This window comes from Stegodyphus dumicola, chromosome X2 (genome assembly GCF_044657685.1).
Source record: "Stegodyphus dumicola isolate Sdum_Otavi_A_Nest chromosome X2, ASM4465768v1".
Lineage (NCBI taxonomy): Eukaryota > Metazoa > Arthropoda > Arachnida > Araneae > Eresidae > Stegodyphus > Stegodyphus dumicola.
In genome coordinates, this window is record NC_140781.1 from 155,851,448 (window position 1) to 155,874,572 (window position 23,125).

Consider the following 23,125-nt stretch of genomic DNA (forward strand, 5'->3'; position numbering starts at 1 on the left):
CAACGGAAGGAAACTTCATTTTTACAGGAACGGGAGAGAATTCTCTAGCCCCTTCTTGATAATCTCATCAACTCCATCGCTGACAAGTGTGCATGCGCAATAGTTATATTTTGAGTCAGTTGTGATAAATTCAGACTTAGCCATGTGCAAGTCAAATGCTGAGAAGTGTGTGCGCTTTGTTCACTTTATGCCCTAGTATGTGAGAGTTTATTTACTGGGACTTAAGAAGCATTTGGGGAACGTTATTCTTTTTTCACTCGTGTTGATGTTTTTTAATTGCTTTAAATTAATGCTGTAGGTTTCTGTTGCGTGCAATAATCGGTTAACATAACCATATTTTACATTTGTTTGCTATTTCATCCTATGTTTACTGTTATCTTACGAGTTCTTTTTAAATTTACTTAAATTCATACTTCCCATGTAGGCATGTCTCATTCTAAGCAAACAACTCTGGAGTGCTTGGCCATAATCAATTAATTTAACCTCATTTTACGTATACTTTCATATTTATAGGTATTGTAAAAGTTCCTGTTTTAACAGACATTCAGCAAAATCAGACTTTGGCACTTTCTTTTTCTTGATTGCATTATTTTACCTGTTAGTGATCCAGAAGGCAGACCCTGTATAATGTTTTATTCTTCATCGATCCTCTAAGAACTCTGACTAGGCTTACCATAATATTTTTTGTTCCAACTCGGACAATTGTGTGAAAATACTCATGACAGAAAATGAGAAAGCTACTACTGTTATTGTAAAGGTACTACTAATAAGTGATACTATGATTATCACTACTGATTGATATGGTTATACTATGATTATCTCTACTAATTGGTACTATGATTGAAAAGGTACTACTATAGTAAAGAAGATGTTGACAAAAAACAATATAATTTTTAGTGGCTCACCATACCTTATTCATTAGTATTTTTTACTAGTGTGAACTTTCTTTAAAAATTCTTCGTTATTTTTAATGTATCAGTAAATTAACTGCAATTTTGTTCAATTAATTTTGCAGCTTAGTAAAGCTTTTACCATTAGTTCAGCCATTATGCAAACCATAAAATGTTCGTTATTGAGAATACTCTTTGGACTAACTCTTTCGGTGTGCTTGAAATGTATTTTGTCCTTTGAATGAGACTGGGTAATGAAGTGCATTTTTCTATGAAATGACTGAAATGTTGTATCCATTTTTCTTCACAACTTTTGCTTTTCCAAATTTTATAATTAACTGACCAATGAAGCTTTTAAAATCTATAATTCTTCGAAAAATAGATCTGTGTTCATTGTATAATCTGTGACATTTTCAATAATTTTTTCATCTGAAGCTTCAGTTTGACTGTGTTAATTCACTGTTGTTTATCCAAATAAAATATTCAGCTGCACCAAAACTATTTCCTCATAGCTCAATGTAAAAAAACATCTATCATAAAATGTAAACTCTTGTAAAATTGTATTGATATTGGTAATTTCGTTATTTTCTAGTATTCTAATTTTTTTTTTTTTTTTTTTTTTTTTTTTTTACTTGAAGCATAAATTTACTATCAAGCTTTTCCTCAAGGTTTGTTTCTAATTTTCCAATTTCCCCGACAATATTAGTTATGGTTGCTTTTGTGCTTTTCTTAAACAAGATGGTTTTGTTAAATACTTTCAGTGGCTCTCGCACAGACCACAAATTTTCTAATATGTTTCTCTATTTTAACATTTTATATATCTTTACACCTTTATAAACATAATTTCTTAAATATTAGTCTTTGTAATTTTTCTGTGTATGATGATATTTAATGTAACAATTCTCAAGATGCATGCCTGGCTTGTCGGGGCGAGTATTGCAATAATGTTATTTGATGCCTTTTTCTGGGTTCGTTTCTCCAAGAACAGACTTTGTGATAGATAAGAAAGGGTAAGCTTTCAGATAAGAAAATCTTATCTCCATTTAAAGGGGTATCATTTTACACTTCATAATATTATACAGAAAGAGCATAGGAACCCACTTCGAAGAAACTAAACATAAACAGTTATTGCCACGCATCGAGTTTTTGCATCAAACCAAGTGGTGAGTTTAGAATCACCTCTTGAGTTGCGGCATCAAATCACATGGTGAATGAGAGTCACTTCTCGATTGCAAAGGGTTAAGAACAGGGCCCAACTTAGCCTAATTGGAGCCTGGGACAAAAACTTCTTTGAGAGCCACCCCATCTGCTCCACTGCTTCAGTAATGAAGAACTGTATGGAGGTATTTAAATTTTTCACCCCATTATAGATATATAACAAGAAAATTGACTATAACCTAAAATAGCTATGAAGTCCTCCTCTCTAATGGTCAGACGAAATATCTTTCTATCCATTTTATTGATTTTCTAAAAATTTTATGTCCATCTTTAAAAGGATATAACCCATCTGAAGAGTCAAAATTTGACTGATATTTTGTTAAAAAAAGTTCATTCAAGAAGGAAACAAAATAAACTTTCTATTCGATTTGGGCCATCCCCTCTGTTGTGGGGGGGGGGGCGTGGCAACTGCCCCTGCCTTAGTCAGGCTCTGGTTAAGAATGTAGGTATGATTTTTATTTCTTGCAATGTATATTCTGAATTCATCAATAAAATTGGGCTTCTGTGCAAATCCAATGTTTATTTTCATTTTTTAAATTTCTTTTTAACATTTGTGATCTTTCAGATTTTAGCATTGGATGGTTAGATTTTGTTTTATAAATTCACGTTTCATAAGTTCATGATCACATTTTAAGTCCATGTGTATGAAAATACAAAAAAGGCAAGTTTATGATAATTTCGTGTGATTGAAAATGGAGCTGTATTTCATGCCTGTGCATAGTTTTTCCATAGTTCTAAAATTATTTCACAGCAATTAACATATTGATAAAATTATTAAGTAAATGAGCATTAATACTCTGAAGTATGTTTTTGTGTAATGTTCAAAAGCTAAAAGGAAAATCATTTTACTTTTGAAATATTACGCAGTCGGGTTTTCACATCAGAGTTTGTTTTTATTTGATTATGGCAAAGCACTCAAGGGCTATCTGCCTAATGTGGGATGCTTTTGTGGAGGATTTTTTATGGGGAAACTGACTCATGTACATGTTGCACATAGGGAAAGCCATGAAAACGCCCATGCAACCAGCCCACATGCCAGGATTCGAACCTTGGGTTGAACTACAAGTGTTTACTGACCCTCGCTAAATAGAATAGCTCAAATTGCATAGGCTCCATGCTGGGAAGGACTCTCAAGCTCTTAACCTGTTATCATATAACTTTTATTTAACCTGTTTCCATGGCTGATACAAATGTATTAACTACCGGTGTTAGATCATAAAAAAAGCATGAAACATTATAGTGGTCGTTCATGAGTGGAATACTTTATAAAGAAAAAGGTATTTGCATACTTGGTACTCTTTTTGAGATAAAATGTTTTTAACTACTTATTATGACATCCAACAGATTAAAAAAAGTATATTTATTATATTATAGTGTGGTCACTTAACCCCCTTTTTATCCAGTTTTCATACATTTATTAGAGCATATTAACCATTATTGTATTCATTAGTCTTTGCATCCAAAATAAACAATGACCACGAATGAAATGAGAACCCAAGTAAAAACAGAAATGATGAAAGAATGGAGAAACATTAATACAGATATGGAAAAAAAAAAAAAAAAACTTGTGAACTCTATGTCTAGACATTTGAAAGCTATCTTAAATACTGCAAGATATCCTACAAAATATCTGGTTGTAATGAAAGTTTTCCGCCAAAAATGTTCTTAATAAATTTAAAAAAAAAAAAAAAAAAATGAAGAAGTAACTTTAGTGCAGATAGTAATCACTACCAAAATTTATGACTTTCTGCCAACATTTTGGTAGTTTTTCAAAGCTGCAGCCCAGAAACTTAGTGGCTGCGAGTCCAGAACAGGTCAACCTCATTTTGGACGTCCTGTGCAGAATGAAATATAGCACCTGCAAGATGTAGCTGCAGGTGTAAAAAAAGGTAGAAGTCTAAAGGAGCAATGTCAGGGCTATATGGTGGATGTGGCAAGATTCCTGTTATCATATGACTGTTATCATCATTTAACCTGTTTCCATGGCTGATAGTCTTGCATTATCATAATGGAACATTACCTTTTTGTGTCGTACCTCAGTTTTTCAGTTGAGGAACGTTTTTTCTTGGTAGCAGCGTCAACACAGACTAGCACCTCGCTGTACACCTTACTGTTGAGGGATTTACCTTTTTCCAGATACTTTCCATTACTTTGCGATACTGCTGGTGGGTTCACGAGCAGAGACCAACCTGTTTTTTGGCCTGTGATCCGGTCCAGAATTTTGTCCTGGCATTGATGTTCGAGCAGGTAAGTGCAGGCCTGAACACATCTGTCCTTATCTGCTTGAGTCAGCTCATGTGGCACCTAGCGATTGAACTTGTACATTAAGTTTATGCGATGCATAGTGTAACTTATGGACATGGCACTAACATCTAACATTTTAGCAAGTTGTCGAGAGGTTGCATACTGATCTTCTTCTACAAGTTTTCAAAGGTGGGCCTTATCAACATCAGTATGCCTACCGGAGTGCTCTACTTTTTGCATGTCATAGTCCTTGTTTTTGAACGTTTGGTACCAAACCTTCTTAGTGTCATATGATACAACATTATTACCTAAAGCTATACACATAATTTGGTAACATTCTGTAGCTGACATTTTGCAACAGAACTGGAAGCAATTGATGGTTCTAATGTGGTAGCATGATAGTTCCATTTCAGGCACCTTGTACTATATTTTAATATACCTTGTTCTATATTTTAATAACCTTGTACTATAACCATATTTTTTTACAGATTTCACAACAGTATTCTAAAGTAAGTTTCTTTCTCTGAAATGCCAAAAATCGTTCGGCAAAATATAATTAAACATGCTAACGTGAATTGTGTTTGCACAGATAGTATTTGTAGTGGTGGAAAACTTCCATTAAATCCTGATACTAACTGAAATACAATAGTATTTACTAATATGTGCAATTTAAAGTGTACAAAGCTTTTTGTGAGGTAATTTTGAAATCACTTTTTTTATTATTGATTTTCAAAAAAAAATCTTTTACTATGTTCATAAAATAACTAAAGTATTTTTGCTTACAGAAACTTTATAGATATTGGAAAATTCTCATTCTCAAATATTAATTTGTATTAATGAATAAATGTGCATTGAACACTCCAGCGACGTAAGTTGTTACTTGACCAGAACTTCCTGCTACACTTCGAGAGTTAGACAGCCTTTGCAGAGGAGTGAAAAAATTGCCTCAGCATTTATTTGCTGGATCATTATATAAATTCTGAGCCACACAGATGTTAAGCCATTTTATAGTGTTTTGGGAAGATTACATGCTGTATTAATATCAAGTGAAATCCTCAGAAAACAGTTTGGTTTACTTCCAAGTACTATTTTTAGAATGCCGAGAAGCACTCGAGACAATTCCCCCCCCCCTTGAACTGAATAAAATAATTTTGTGATGCAAATTGTCTAGTGGCATTTTTTGTAAAATTACATGGACAGATCCCTTGCAATTTTTCTGAAAAAATGAGTACCGCATATGTATTTCTTCAAAAAACTGATTTGTTCTTTAATTTTTTTAACCTTTATATAACTGTGAAAAAATGAATTTTTTTTCAAGATATTTTAATATGAGGAGTTCAGTGATTTATATTATCTTGTTTGCATATTTAATTGAAGTTTTATTAAGTGTTACTCATTTATTTATTTTAGATTGCATGAAGAAATAGAAGATTTCTACCGATATATGTCACCTTCCCAAGCAGAACATCACGTAAGGCTAGAAGTAGTGGAAAGGATAACAAAAATAATTAAATCTATCTGGCCTCATGCAAAGGTAGATTTGCATTCAGATTAGATATGATATAAATTTCTTTTTATAATAACCTCCAGTAACTTGCTAGATATTATAAAAAAAATTATATTTAGTCAAAAGGTTACACTTTGAAATTTGTTCAGTGATTATTTTATTTGTTGCTACATGTAATATTTTAAAAAAATTGCTCTGCTAAATGTCTTTGGAACAATTAGTCATAAGTGTATTGTTTCAGTTAAGAAGTCACCCAACTAAAATAAGCCTTTTAGATATAGTAGTTATGATTCTGTGACTCTTTTAGTACAAAAGTTTTTATGCAATTATCCTACGAATAAGTTCTGTAAGTAAATTTTCTTATTAAAGATCTTTAGTTATCCGTATCTTATTGGAGATCTTTGTAATATGTGAAATAAATTTTAAAAGAACATTAATATTTTGTAAATAGTCAAAAACAAATTGAGAAAATTTTAATTACATAGAAATGATGTAAGCAATAAATAATAAAATTAGTGTTGTGTAAAAACTAAATTTTTCTGTTTAAAAAAAGTTTTAGTATTTCTATTGGCAGGAATATGAAACCTACAAATTCTGCTTGGCAGTTTTACGTAATAGCTTAGCTATAAAACTATATCTATAAAAAATATAACTATATCTTTCATCTGTGTATGTTTATATTTAGTGGGTTAAGAATCCATTATATATGTGTGTGTGTGCATATATACAGGATGCATAGCAAGCAGAGAGAGCTACAACTATGCAAATGAGGTGATAGTATAGTAAAGTGACTACGCCCCACATAATGCAAATGACAGCAGCTCATGGCAAAATTTGCAAGATGGGCATTGCAAGTCGAAAATGAAAAGAGATAAACAAAATTTCCAATTAGAAATTTCTAGAGCATCAATTAATTAGTACAAAACAACATTTGGTTCATACGGGCAAGATAAATTGTCACATGTATACCCAAAGAAGTCCACAGTTGATGCAAGGCAATTCTACTCATATACATACTTACTCAATACATATTTTTACATTTTGGAAATATAGCAGTGCACAATTATAGATTGTGACTCTTTGTACTGTAATATCTGTAAACCTTTTATTTCTAATGCATTTAAAATTTTAGTTTAAAAGGTGTTGGTTCTCACTTCATATAAACAACATAATCTCAAACCTCATTATAATATTGATGGCAGACGATACTATTAACTTGCTTATCACTGTGTGTGCTTCCCCCCCCCGGTGTGTGTGTGAGAGAAAAGTTATCAAACTATTGATGTAAGTATGTATTTTTTGGAATAAGAAAGTGCGTATTTCTTAATACCTATGGCTATTTCTTTCAAACGTTTACACAAAATTGAGTGCATAGTTTGCGGACATCTTGGGTATACAAGCGACAGTTTATCTCAACTGTGTGGACCAAGTGTCATTTTGTATTAATTAATGCTCTAAAACTTTGTAAGTGGAAATTATGTTGCCTCTTTTTGTTTTCCATTTGCAATACCTATCTTCCAAATTTTGCCACTAGGGCACTGCTGTTGGTTGAGCGTAGTCGTTTTACTATACCGTTACCCCACTTGCATAGCTATAGCTCGCAAGAATTTTCAGGTTTAACAGATTTTCTTATGCACTCTGTATGTGTATATATATATATATATATACAAGGGGTGATCCAAAAAAAAGTTTACAAGGCAAATGAAAAAGTATTTATTAACAATAGAAACAAGATACAAATGGGAATCAAGAGACACATCTGGCCTTCACTTTTCCTCATAGTCGCCAAACCTGTTTAGGCATTTGTCAGAACATTCGACCAACTTGTTTATGCCGTCTTGGTAGTAATCAGGGCCCTGTTCATTTAGCCATTTCTCAGCAGCTGTTTTCACTGCATCGTCTGAGGTGAACCGTGTTCCGGATAAGTATCACTTCAACGCCGGAAAAATGAAATAGTCACTTGAAGCCAAATCGGGGCTGTATGGAGGGTGATCCCAGACCTCCCACTTGAACCTTTGCAGCAATTCCTAAGTCTGGCGAGCTGTATGGGGCCTGGCATTGTCATGCAGAAGAATGACACCTTTGCTCAGTAATCCAGGCTGTTTGCGTCGGATGGCTTTACACAATTTCGTTAAGGTGGCACAATAACGATCGGCCTTAATGGTATGGCCATGCTCCAAATACTCGATTAGGATAACACCAGTCATATCCCAGAAAACGGTTGCCATCACTTTACCGGCAGAGGGTGTGACCTTAAACTTCTTCATTGTCGGTGATCCAGCGTGTTTCCACTCATCGTGGCTCTTTTGGATGTGGGGGTGAAGTGATGAAGCCATGTTTCATCACCGGTAACAATACGATCAATGTAGTGTTGGCCATCTGAATGGTATTGCTGAAGAAATATGAGGCTGCACATCATTTGAGTGGCCTTATGCTCCATGGACAACGCACGTGGAACCCAGCGGGCACAAACTTTGGATTATCACAACTATCGGTTACGATACGCTGAATGTTACCATAACTCAGGTCCAACTCTGAGGCAATCTCACGCACGGTTACTCGTCGATCCCTTTGGATGATTTCATTCAACACGTGCCACGTTGATATCCGTCCTTGAAGAACTTGGACGGCCGCTCGCTTCCATATTGCGGTTTTCCACATGCTCCCTGCCTGCTTGATAAGAACGACACCATTTTGCTACCTGTTGTCTACTCATTGCTTTGTCCCCCGTATACCTCAACGATTTGTCTGTGAATTTCGGATGCGGCCACATTCTTGGCCCATAAGAATCGAATTGCGGCTTGCATTTCTATGCGAGACCACTTTTCTAGACGTCATGCCATTACTGTCGCTCTTAAGTGTCTGCATACTGACGCTACTTACTCGTAGAACCGCTGTAGGACAACTAGCACCATCTGTCAACCACCCTGGGTGGAAATATTCGCTCCACAATAATTACGTTTCAAATGCTTCTGCTTGTAAACTTTTTTTGGATCAGCCTACGTATATATATATATATATATTAGGTGAAGGATTAAATAATTTAGTTTTTATTAACTTGTATGTCACTTGAAATTGGATGTATTCTTTTGTTATCTAATGATTATGTTTTACACAACTGATGTAATCATATTTGTAATAGCAAGTCCCTCAAACAAGCAGTCATCTCTTATCAAATTTTTTAACAACACTTAAATCGCCCCACTTTGCTATAAATGAAAAATTTTGAAAAGAGCAATAGTAGCATTCTTATATTTTATTACTGGTCTAGTGAAAATAAACTGCTTCATATACATATCTGATTTATTTAATTTTTTCTTTAATTCGCACTTTATTGGTAAGGCATGATGTAGACAGAAATGGCAACTAACCTAACGACAACCATATAACAAGCAGGTAAAATTTACAAAATGAAAGAATGTATGGACGTGTGGAAAAACAAGAGTTCTAGCAGGAGATCCCTTTAATCTTTTAACATAGCATCCCCTAAAAATCGCCCGATTTCTGTAACAACTATGGAAAGGAGCAACACAGTTGTAGATGTCGTTATAAGGCATCTTATGAACGAAATATCCTCTTTTGCTTTACTATAAAAATTAAATAACTATTGTTCTTTTCATTATTAATGAAAATAGGAGTGCTGGAATCTCAAACTCACAGGCGGAGCCTTTTTTCCTCTATAGTAGACCTGTTTTTCTATCATAGTCTCAAAGAAAAATTTTAAATAATTTCATATAACTTCTGAAGTTGTATCACCTTAATCGAACTTGAAAACTTGTTAACCAACTAGATTTATCACATGATTTGATACATTTTTTGTGCTTTTCAATTGATTCACATGGGGTCATATACCTTTTACATAGCATCCCCTAAAAACCCGATTGTACTGCACCATAGTCCGTAACAACTTCAGGTAGGAGTGAGTGCAATGTTTTCCAGTTGTAGCTGTTGTGATAAAGCATGTTACAAATGAAATATCCTCTTTTGCTTTGCTGTAAAAAATTGAATAACTACATGACTAACCTAATGAACTAATTAAATATTTGCATGACTTAACCACATGAATGTTTTAGAAGCAATTATGTTATTGAATTACTTAAATATTTGCTAATTTTTGTGCTTTCTAGCTCTTTCTTATAAATACTATTTTATTTGACTTGATTTCAGCTATGCAATCTGAAAAACGATGCTGAGAATTTCCTTGGCTTATATATTGGTAGTCAGCTATAAAATACATTATTCCTTAGGTTTTATTTAACTGCCATTGAGGACAGATTAATTTAAAATTTTAAAAAAGGTATCTTTTGTAATGTACCTGTAATAATAATAATATCAGAAGGAACATAATTACTTTAGTTATTAAAAGGTTTGAGTGTGGTAAAAGAAAATTTGGTGTTGGAAAAGGAAGAGAAAGAATGTTTTTAGCCAAAGCAAGTGAAATAATGAGATTTCAGTGTAAGGTTTCCTGCAACATGGTAAAGTTTGTAAGTCATCAGTGGTTAAAATGGAAAATTTTTAATAAGAAGTTCATAAGCCTGCTCTCTCAATATCATTTGTTTTATGCGTATACTATTTTTATGATTATATCTTTGGGGAAAGATTATAAGAATGAAAATACTTTAAATGTAACCTTTCTTTATTCAGAAAATTATAAATGACTTTTATTTTTAGGTAGAAGTATATGGCAGCTTTCGAACTGGACTTTATCTTCCTACTAGGTATATCATTCATTTTGTAATTCTTTGAAGAAAAATATCTTAATATTAAAGTTTGCAATTGAACTTTTGACTCCAAAATTCTTATGGGGACTTGGTATTCTGCTTTGTATTCTCATTAATGTTGTAATAATGAAAATTAAATGTGTTAAATTTTATTTAGCTAATTCAGATGAGTGCCAGATCTGTTCATTAGGTCTACGTTTCAAGGTATTTTTTTTAGTTTTATGTTTGAGAGAACAGAATATTTAAATCCACTGTATGTGTCATTGAGTGTTTTCACTGATGGAATTTTTGCCTTTCAGTCATCTTCCTCTCTCGCTTGACTTTATGATAATACTGTCAAAGTACCATACTTAAGTTGTATATTATAAGGTTTCCCTTCCTCCATAATATTTATGCTTCTGGAAATTTAAGATTAAATCTTTTCTTTAAAATAACATTAAGATTAAATCTTTTCTTTAAAATAACATTAAGATTAAATCTTTTCCTTAAAATAACATTAGCATAAATTCTTAACCATATAGTCATTGTTACTTAAAGTTGTTAAGAGTAATAGTGTTTTTATATCATATTATATCAAAATACAGTCAAGTCTTTAATCCAGACTCGTTGGGACTTTGGCGATTCCGGATTATAGATCATCAGTTTAAATCTGGTAAGATGGCATGCAGAATTTATGAAAATAAAAATATGAAACCATAATTTATGAAATAAAGAACAAATATATATCTAAAGGGTTATATATCTAAAGGGTATCAAAATTTACAAAAATAAAAGCTCAATATTTATTTGTTTACTTTATTAAACATTTCTTTCAATGTAAGTTGTTTAAGTTGCTTCGTTTTATGTGATAATACTTTCTCTTTAATTCTATAAACAGACATAATTTCTTGTTCAGTTACAAAGTTCCGCTGTCAAGTCCTATAATTGCTGTGTCGAGAATACCGTAATTTGTCAATAGAAATTTTTTCGTTTTCAATAACCTCTGTGTCACTTTCTTCACTATCAGAAGCAAATTATAATGACGAGAAATTTGATTTAAATCATATCAAAGACGGAGTACATCGAGATGAAATACTACATTTAGTAAGGAATTATAAGCCGAATAAAATAAAAACATCTGCCCTGAAGATAGGGATAGTGCTGACAGATCAACTTCCAGTTCATTGCGAGCCGCAACGTCCCCCCTCCCAAAGTTTAAAGTTGTAAAAATAAACTTTTAACAAGAGTAGCAAGTTTCATTTGGTTTAATTTTACAGTTTAAGAACTCTGAAAACAAGGACATATGTCTAGATCGATAATCTGGCTGGAAATATTTGGCAAGTGTATTCCATGCAACTACCGGATGATCAATTTTGCATATTAAGTGTCTATATTCAGGGCTTACATTCATATAAATCAAAGATAATGCCAAACGACTTCTATTTTGGTAGTCGGCAACAATTTCTTTTGTAATACCCTTAACATCATTTAAATCAGGACATTTTTCAATACCTTTAACCAAAAGCCATGCATTTTTCTCATTTAGGACAAACTTCATATCGTTAGACCATGTAAAATAATTACATGCATCAAGTTTAGCAATATTATGCATAACATTAACAGTAACCATATTTGAATTTCAACAAAAACTGCCCCCAGTCTCTTAAGTCCTAAATTAATTTTAAACTTCAAAAGTCTGCACTAAAGATAACTCAGGGGCTGGGCCCATAACCAAAAATGATGCAAAAGCAAAGTTTAAAGTTGTAAAAATAAACTTTTAACAAGAGTAGCAGTAGAAGCTCCCTAAGGTTATGTGCTGTGCAGACATTGAAGACAATAAAAGGTTTTAAACTTAACCAATTTATTAACAATATATAAAAAATAAAAACACAATGAATAAATTTAATCAATATCAGAAACTTAAAAATTATAATATAACCATTATCAAAAATTTCATATATTAAATAATATTTTACCTCATCTCCAAAATACTGGCATTCAATATGCGAAAAATATATCCTAAACAAAAATTATGCGGTTTTAATGAAATTAGCTACACTATCAATAAGTCCATGCTTAATGGTCAAGAAGGCACCTGAAAATTAAATTAAATCCTTAAGAGAACTTAAAACCGGCCTAACGCCGCTCACTGTAGTTAAACACGAGGAATCACAGCTTAGAAAATCATCGCCGCTAACTTGTGTTAAATGCCGCCTTCATGAAGAACGTGGATGCTGCCCACGGCAATCGTAGCCTCTTTTGAGAATCCAGGAAAAGTCATCTTGTAGACTGGAACCACGGAACATATCCAGGAAAATTCATCTTGTAGACTGGAACCACGGAACATATCCAGGAAAATTCATCTTGTAGACTGGAACCACGGAACTTATCACTGGACTGCATGCATCGCAAGACGTCTTCCAATAGGGGCTGGAAACTGCACACTAAGGAGCCAAGAAACAGGAACTAGAAGGGATGAGCCAGAGCGACGCAAGATACTTATACCAAAAGTAGACATGACATCATCTCACGGCAACCAATCAGCTATCGGCACGACTCGGCTTTCCAGATGACGTAACATCAAGTTTCGTTTTTGCACCTTAATTAGGCTGAAACAGTCCGTTCTTAATACAAAGAGTGGCAGTGAAAAACGAAGTAGAAGTAACTACTATATCCGTTTAAAATAAGAACTAAACTAGATAAATATTTCAAGGAGGAGAGATGATGCAGAAAAGGGTTACAATAAGTCATATTTTCCAACAAATGCCCCCCACATCATCATCTCCGACCTGAAATAAAAACTGAACACCAGTATTTTTACAAAATTCAAGACAAGAATAAATAAATATCACAACTCCATTCAATTGAGAAATTTTTAAGGAAAAAAAAATTTTCCTTTGGGAACATCTTATCCCATTTTTCAAAATTTTACCATAAGAAAAAAGAAAGTCCAACATGTTACAAATATGGCACTGCGCATGCTCGCGCCATTGCTGTGTGTGTTTTCTTGAGCTCTGATTTTCATCTTTATTTTGCGATAATTAATGTGTGTAAACTATTTATTGTGTATAATTTTATTTGTGCAAGTGCTCTGCTTTATATTTGTGCAATTTGTTTCAAGTTAAAAGAAGTATTGTTAATATTATGGCTCTTGCAAGATTTCGGTATGGTTAACCCTGGCTTAACGATTTGTTTACTTTTTTGAGTAGTGCTACGAAGTAAAAGAATGCCAAGATGGACGAAGACGATGATGTGTTTTATAGTGCGCTTAAATGTTGCTATGATAAACTTGAAACGGCTATTGAGTCAAAGTGTAATATGAACCAGAATATTCGTGAAGAGGCAAGGCATGCAATGTGTGAGTTAAAGTGTTTGATTACTAAGAATTTTGAACGTATTAAGTCTTAAGTCGTTGGGTTACCGTGAAGCTTGTAGGGAAAGTCTTAAAGACATTTTCGTAAAACCAACGTATGCTAGTGCTGTGCTGCCATCTCCTGTGGAGAATGCAAAACAAAATTCTTTAAGTTGTGGTCTTGTCATTTCTTCGGAAAATCGTTCGTCAGAGGATATTAAGAAGATTCTTAAATTACAAATTAATCCCGTAGAGAAAAAAGTGGGTATTCTCAATCTAAAAAATATTGGAAATGGCAAGGTATTGATAGAATGCCCCTCTGAAAATGATTTAAAAAGGATACAAACTGAAATTCAAGTATAATCACCGGAATTAACTACCTTTCCTTCCAAACGAAGGAATCCTACGATCTTAATAAAAAATGTCCCTAATGAGATAAGGGATGAGGATGTTCTCGATGTTTTAAAAAATCAAAATCCAGATGTTATCGCCTCTGAAAATAAATGGAGTGAATCTCGAATTCGATTTACGTTAAGGAAATTTCAAAATACGAGACATTTAGTTGTTGAGGTGCATCCAGACATGCGTAGAGGTATTTTACAGGAATGTAGACTAAAAATTTCTTGGAGCATCTGTACGGTGGATGATTTTGTCGTGATTAATCGGTGTTTTAATTGTTTAGGATATAATCACCGTGCTGAACACTGTAAAAATCTACGTGCTTGTTATTTCTGTGCACGTGAACATGAAAGTAAAAATTGCCCACATAAGAATTTGAAAGTCTGTATCAATTGCATTAGACGCAATCAAAAAATAAAAGATGAGAAAAAAAATTAAATGTAAGCCATTTGCCTTTTTCTGAAAGTTGCTCTTGTCATGAATTTATAAGAAGTCAAAATATAGCAAGAACAAATTATGGATAATAGTCATAATTTTATTTTAAAATTTGTTCAAATTAATTTACATAGATGTAAGGCTGCTACTCAGCAACTTGTTTTGAATATGAAGGTAAACAATGTTTCTGTTGCTTTTATTCAAGAACCTTACTCTTATCATGGTCTTATGCCTGGCTTTCCGAGTTCCTTTAGGTTATACTATGATTTTAACTCAGAGGTCATAAAGGCTGCTATTGTTGTTCGAGCCGGATTTCTGCCTACTTTTTTGGATTTGAGATTCTTGGATTATAATATGGTGACTCTTGATATTATTTTTAAAGATACTAAATATTTTCTATTTTCATACTACTTTGAGCCCTCCCGATGTATTGAATTTGATTTGCATAAAATAAGTCGGGTCTTCCAGGCTAAGGATCTTGCAAAGCTTATTTGGGGTATGGATTCCAATAGTAAGTCTGAACTGTGGTTTAGTCCCTACAGTGATGCTCGAGGAAACAAGCTTGGAGATTTTATCAGCTCCTATAACTTATATGTGATCAATGAGGACTGTGGCCCTACCTTTTGTTCGGAACAGGGATCAAGCTATATAGATGTCACAATTATGGGAGCTGATTTGCTAGCAAATGTTACCCGCTGGTGTCTCTCGGACTGTGAATCATTGTCAGATCATGCAATGATTGAATTCGACTTATCTGTTTCTGATGCTTCTTTAATTGCTGTCAGTAGAATTTTGTTTAATACAAAAAAAGCAAATTGGGGATATTTTGAAAACTATTGTTCACAGTATATTTCTTTGATCATTAATGGTTTGGATTCTTGCTCGAGCACTGACTCACTTAATGCGATTGTAGATTTTATGACTTCAGTTATTTTTCGGGCATGTATTAAATCTATGCCTATTAGAAGGACTGGTAGGCGAAAAGTACCTTGGTGGTCATTGGAAATTTCCATTATGAGAAAGAGAGTCAACGCGGCTAGACGGAGGTTCCAGAGGACTACTAGCAATGATATAAGGGACTTGTACAAGCGGAAATACCTTGATTTAAGGAAAAAATACAATGAAATGCTTATTGAGGCCAAATTAGAGTCTTGGAGGAAGTTTCTTTCCGATATCAATAATGAGAATGTGTGGAAAAAAATGTACACTTATGGTATTAAAGAAAATTTTATGAGGAAGATTGAGATCTCGGGCCTTCAGCTTTCAAGCGGTAACTTTACGTCTTCCTTGGAGGAAACTATCGATGCTATTCTTGATAAAGCTTTTCCTCCTGATTGTGTGACACTTGATAATGACTTTCATACTCAGTGGCGCTCATCTGCTCGCAGTAGTTATGCGTCTCAGATTGATCCTCCTTTTTCGCAGGCCGAGGTTGATGATGTAATTCGTAATTTAGGGCTTGGCAGGTCTCCTGGGCCGGACTCTATTCCCAATGAAACCATAAGATACTTCCATCGTCTTTTTCCTGCAGTTTTTTATAGATTATTTAATATATGTTTGAATCTTGGTTCTTTTCCACGAACTTGGAAGAACGCCCTTGTTATTGTGATACCCAAGAAACAAAGTATCACTGTTCCACATGTGAATAATCTTAGGTGTATCTGTCTTCTTTCTTCTTTAGGTAAATGTTTTGAAAAACTAATTACTAACAGAATTACTTGGCATCTACATAAAGAAAATATTCTTAGTGCTGACCAATATGGTTTCATTGCTCAAAAATGTGCTGAGGATGCACTTCTGCGTCTTAGCAACATTGTACAGAGGGGTAAGATGAGAGGTTTGTACACTATTTTAATTTTTCTTGATATTGAAGGAGCTTTTGATAATGCATGGTGGCCTGCTATTCTCAATTTACTAAAAGAAATGAAGATACCTCAAAATGTGTTTAATGTTGTTTCTGATTTGCTGAAAGACAGGACGGTCGAGCTTACTTTGGGTGGCACCTCAAGTGTTCGCCGACCTCAAAGAGGTTGTCCACAAGGTTCTGTTTCCGGTCCCAAGCTTTGGATTATTATTATGAATGATCTCTTACAGAAACTTTCTGATCTCTTCAGTTGTGAAGTCATTGCCTTTGCAGATGATTTGTTGATTTGTATTCAAGGAAAAGAAATGCAAAAAGCTTTTCGTCTCGCCCAAGATGTTATAGATTTCATTTATCATTGGTCAATAGATTTTAAGTTAAAGTTTAACCATGCAAAATCCAAGGCCATGTTCATTGATAGAAAAAATACTACTTATGAAGGATATCAATTGCTTTTAAATGACAATCCCCTTGAGAGGGTGAATGAAATTAAATATCTAGGTGTTTTTTTGGACAGCAAATTTAACTGGAAAAAGCATATTTCCTACATTTCTAATAAATGTGAGAGACTTCAGCGTGGGCTGAATCGAATTGCTTGTAATAGTTTTGGTGTTAAATCGAAAGTTAGCACAATTATTTATAAACAAGGCATTGTACCCCTTATTTCATATGGATGTAGAGCTTGGGGATTGTCTCTAAAAAAGAAAATTAACTCTAAACGCCTGCTTCGAGTTCAAAGACGAATTTTGCTGCGAGTTATAAGCGGTTACCGAACTATTAGTTACAATGCTGTTTTCTCTCTTGCTGGATTTCCACCACTGGATTTGTTTATTCTGACTTTTTATAGATTATAAGAATAGTCTTGCAAATTACTCCAATTCTCACTTTGGTCGTTTATTGCCCTTGTCTGTTCTACCACATCCTTCTGTAAGACAACCAGTACAGATTCTGGATAGTACGGACATTGATGTTAATTCATTCTCATTTGTGCTGTATACGGATGGTAGTAGGATTGATGATAAAGTTGGTTTTGCTTATGTTATTTTTGAAGATGATATTGAAATTGAGTGTCACCAATTTCGCATTAGAAACGAATGTACTGTATATATTTCTGAACTTCTGTGTATTAATTTTGCAATCAAGTGGATAATTAGCCAGAATGGAAGTGGTTCCAGCTACTTAATCTGTACGGATTCACTCTCTTCCCTGGAATCTCTTAAAAATACCTCTTTATGTAATGATATTATTGTCAATATACAGCAGTCTCTCGGAGATCTGGAGAAGAGGGGTATTTCAGTGTTTTTTACATTTGCCCGTGGTCATTCGGGTAATTATGGAAATGAGAGAGCTGATTGGCTTGCTAAGAATGCAACTAAAAATGATATTAACGTTGATGTAAATATTCCAAAATCTTATTTAAAAAAAACATTCAAAGCTAAAATGATTGAGCGGTGGAACTGTGATTATATCTCTTCTGATAAGGGATCTGTTACAAAAGCATTCTTCCCAACTATTTTTGAAAGACTGAAAAGTAAGGACTTGTTGCTCAATTTTAAAGTTACGCAATTTTTGTCTGGACATGGTAAGTTTAATGTTTATCTTGAACGATTTAAGCTGATATCTTCCAATTTGTGTAATTGCAATCTTAGCGTTGAGCAAAGTGTTTTCCACCTGCTTTTTGATTGCCCACTGCTTGATAAAGCAAGAAATCTTTTGAAATGTAGATTGAAATTCATTGGAATTCATTGGCCGCCAAAATGTTATGATTTTGTATCCTCGATTTCGGCCTACCGAGCTTTCAATGATTTTGTTGACTTTTATTTTAAACACTGTTAATGATTTCTTTATACATTTTTATACTTTTGTATTCACTTGTGTTTTTTTTTTTTTTTTCCTTGTTATGATTTCATTGTATTGTTGAAAACTGATGATATTACTTACTATTCTGCCTTTTTCACTTATGATTTGTAAGTCTCGTGCGATACTTTGTGGTGCACGAGGATTTCTTTTTCTTTAAATAAAAAATAATAAAAAAAAAACATGTTACAAAACAATACAAAGACATATGTATGATCATACATTCAATACATTTACCCAGGGCCCCGGTCAATCATACAACATTATACACTATACAGTTTTACATCATCTGATACTCATCATAATATGACTTACAACATATTATTTTCAACTAAACAAAACTCGTAACTTAAAGTTAAATACACACAAAAACAAGTTTCACGAGAAAATTGCTCTACAAAATCTTATCAAGTTATGTTCAGTCAGCGGTTTTGTCATGGGATCAGCCAGATTATCTTTACTTGGAACATATTTTAGATAAAAAATTTCCCTGTTCAATAGATCACGAATGAAAAATAGTTTTACATCTATATGTTTTGTCCTTGAGTTTTCAATGGGTGATTTTGTAAAACATATAGCAGCCATGTTATCCGCAAACAATATTGGTTTTGAAACATAGTTACTTGCAATCTTAAACTGAATTCATTCATCCGAAATGTTCTTAAACCAAACTAATTCTTTTGCTGATTCAGTCGTGGAGATAAATTCAGCCTCCATAGTAGACAAACTCACTCCCCTTTCTTTAAATGTATGCCAAGATACAGGTGATTCTCCCAACAAAGCTATTTGTCCACCAATAGACACCATATCATGCCTGCTTGAAGCAGAATCCAAATCTGAATATATATTAAGCTTCAGTTCCATGCATACCAGTTTAAGTTTGTAATGTTTGGTATTGGAAACATATCCTAAAAGTTTAAGTAATCCTTTCCAGTGAAACTTACCAGGATTGCTTTGGAACTGAGAAAATATATTAACAGCATAAGCTATATCCGGACGAGTACGATTGCAAAGAAACGAGAGACATCCCAAAACATTTCTATAAGGATAATTCATCATTTCAGTCATTTCTTCTTGTGTACTGGGACTTTGAGACTTTGAGTATTTCACACCTTTAACTATTGGAAGGGAAGTAATTTGTATTTTAAAAGACTTGAATCGATCAACTATGTCTTCTATATATAATTGCTGATGAATCAAAACACTATTGTTCTCATATTCAAATTCTACACCCAAAAGCTTTCTTGTTTTACCCAAAATTTTCAAATCAAAATGTGAATTCAGGACTTTTAATATCCTTTTAGCCTGAACTTCACTTTTTCCAAACACAACAATATCATCAACATAAACCAACAGAATGACAAAATCTTTAAAACAATAGACACAATTACACTACTAAAACTTGATAAACCCTAGGTTACATAGTGTTCTATCCAACTTGTAGTACCATAATCGCCCACTCTGATGCAGACCATACAAGGCTCTATCTAAACGACACGCGAAAGTTTCTTTATCTTGCTCTACAAAACCCTGAGGTTGGGACATGTAAATTTCCTCAAATAAAGGAGCGTAGAGATAGGCACTTTTTACATCGCACTGTATATTTGCCCATCCAAGGTGTGCAACTGAGAGAGAGAAAAAGAGCCTTATTACTGAAAAGTTGACTACAGGCGAGTAGGTTTCATCATAGGTATCGTACTTAATTTGCCGATAACCCTGAGCCACTAAACGAGCTAAACAATGTTTCCAAATTCATCACGTTTAATGTTGAAAATCCACCTGCAACCTAGTGGAGTCTTGTCTTTAGGAAGTGGAACAAGATGCCATACCTTATGTTTTCGCATAGTGGCCATTTCCTCTTCCATTGCCTCTATTCATTTATGCTTTTCTGTGGATTTCATTGCCTGGTTATAAGTGTTTGGAATTGAAACCCCTAGTCGGCTATCTTGGGTATATGACGTTGAAGGAGTGCCAGTTGCGTCGATTTCACCACTATAAGTATTGCTTCCCTTGAAATCAAACAAGGTAGGATCATACTGAATATTATGCTCAGTGCAATACCTTTCTACGTCATTTAATGATCGTAGTCTTTGATTAGACCCCCTCTCAAAATAGTACACATCTGTACGAGTCTGGCCTTGGAACAGGTTTACGAAGCCAAGTTACCTGTCTCAATGTAGATTGAGTGTCAGTGCTAGGTATAGAAGAGGGTACACTTGTATCGATTCTTTCCTGTATTTCAGGAAAATAGCCAACTGGAGTATCAGTAGATTGGAACTCGACCCTCTCTTCAGATTCCAAATCGGGAAGGGTGCCCAGTGCAGCTCCACTGCCACTTCTCTGCATTCCAGTTGACTCTTTAAAAGTAGCATTTAGGGTTTCTACTACCTTTTGCTCATTTTCCAACCAAATCCTGTACCCTTTTGTTTGTACACCGTATCCAATCAATCGGCCCTTCGTTGCCTTTGGATCAAGCTTAGAATTTCTTTTAGCCTTAGGAATTCCCAGGTAGGCAATCGTTCCAAATGCCTTAAGGTGACGCACTGATGGTTTCTGCTTAGTATACAATTCGAATGGGGTTCTATCTTGGCCCTTATGACAAATTCTATTAAATGAATATGCAAAATACATCACTGCATCTGACCAAAATTCAGGACTCATTCGACTATTATGTAAAATTGCACGTACATTGTTGAGAGCTGTCTGATTAAATCTCTCACAAACTCCATTCTGTTCCAGAGTATATATCTGTAAATTTGTGCTTTACACCATTTTTATTACAATACGACCTGGATTGTTCATTGTCATACTCTCGTCCATTGTCAGTTCTAAAATATTTCAACTAAGGTTCAGAGATCCTTCAGCACGTGCTATATGCCTTTCAAATACTTCAAACACCTGACTTTTCTCTACAATAGGGTACAGTACCACATAACGAGAATATTCGTCAATAAAGGAAACAAAATAACGTTTACTATTCCTACCTGGAATGTTAATAGGTCCCCATACATCAGAAAAAACCCTTTCAAGCGGTCTCTTCACTTCAATACCTTCTAAAGGTCTATAGGAGATTCGTCTTTACTTATTGATTTGGCAGTGTTCACAAAACAAATTAGGTGAGTATTTTAACACGGGAAGACCTCGAACTGAATGTCTCATACTAGTCCTGACAATAGCACCATAATTTATATGACCAAACAGACCATGCCATAGTTCACTATTGTTATGCTGAACTATGGATGCCTCAAATTTCACAGATTTTGCCCCCTTTTTTCACTATTTCCGGGAATACATGATAGTTACTTCCTATCAACTTAGCCTTGAACATAGTTTCATTTTCATCATTAGTAACTTTAATTTGCCCATTTTTACCATAATATCTCGCTCCATTGATATCCATCTTAGGTCCAGATATTAAAGGCCTCATTCAATTGAAACAGCGATGATCGCTCAAACAGCGATCGTTGTATCCAGCATTAGTGATCACTTTTGAAAACGAGTGATTTTTCGTATTCATTTGAAACACTTCCCTACCAGTCGAACTCGTAGGGGTTGCCAGAGGTTACTTGATGCGTGATGCTGTTTGTCACGTGGTCGGAAGTTGCGTTTGTTTCGAAATAACCAATGAAAGAGCTACCAGATGTGCAGGTTGACTCCTCGTAACCATTCTTTAGGGTTGCAGTTCACGTTTGGTGTGCCATCTTTGGCTTTCCCGCGCTATTGTTTCAAAGTTTTATCTGTGAAAATTCTTCAAAGGTATTATTTTATTTTAATTCCTTTATGAAAACAGCTAACCTAAAAGACACATTCCATTCACATAAATCATATACATGTGAAAAATATAGGTCAAGTAAGTTTTGCATACTGAAAAAAAAGTGATTCAAAAGACCTCTTAAAGCAAAAGAAAAGAAAAATGTACCTAGTTCTATTAACAACTCAAAAAATACAATGTAATATATTCTAAAAGGAAAATTATATAATACACAATGATGTAGATTACATATATTTAATAAATACATAAAACTCTATAATGACTGTAATGTTCATAACTATAAAATAAACGCCAACACATATCACATCATGGTACATAACACTGCTATGAAAGGAAGAATTTTTAATTAGAAACATACCTTTTATATTTATTTGATAACATAGACGAATAAAATATAAAGATGACAAGAAGTTATAAAAACACGTTATGCAACTTAAGAAACAGTAAGAAGCCTTTTAAGTTATTGCAATATCATAAGGCACTGATTAGGAAGTAAATATCATTTTTTCATTCTTTTACATCAGTAATACTTTTTTCATTAAAAACTTTAGCAGTGAAAGCCAAAACAGATTTATCATTGGCGCCTCTGATGCAAGGTCACACAAAAATAAACTTGATTTAGCAAATTTCTAAAACATTAAAATCAAAAATAGTAAATTACGGTAACATATATAATTAAATTATTTTAATTACACACAAAAAATTGTCTGAATTAAATTAAGAATCACTGACTAAGCTTGTACAGCATTTTAAAACATATTTTATGTTGATATATTGGAAATAAATTGACAGCAATCGCAGTTAAATGAAAGAGCTGGAAATACAGTCTACACGATGTATAAATACAGTCAAAATTATTCGTTAAATACCTAAATTGATGCTTACCTTCT

General features: G+C 33.8%; 1 protein-coding gene across 1 annotated transcript in view; it reads left to right on the forward strand.

The window, feature by feature from the left end:
- Positions 1–23,125, forward strand: part of LOC118199401 (terminal nucleotidyltransferase 4B-like) — a 106,016-nt gene that overhangs the window by 43,130 nt on the left and 39,761 nt on the right. The window contains exons 2-3 of the mRNA XM_085809589.1: positions 5,763–5,886; positions 10,531–10,577. Coding sequence (XP_085665715.1) covers positions 5,763–5,886; positions 10,531–10,577 — 171 coding nt within the window. The remainder of the gene's footprint in view (positions 1–5,762; positions 5,887–10,530; positions 10,578–23,125) is intronic.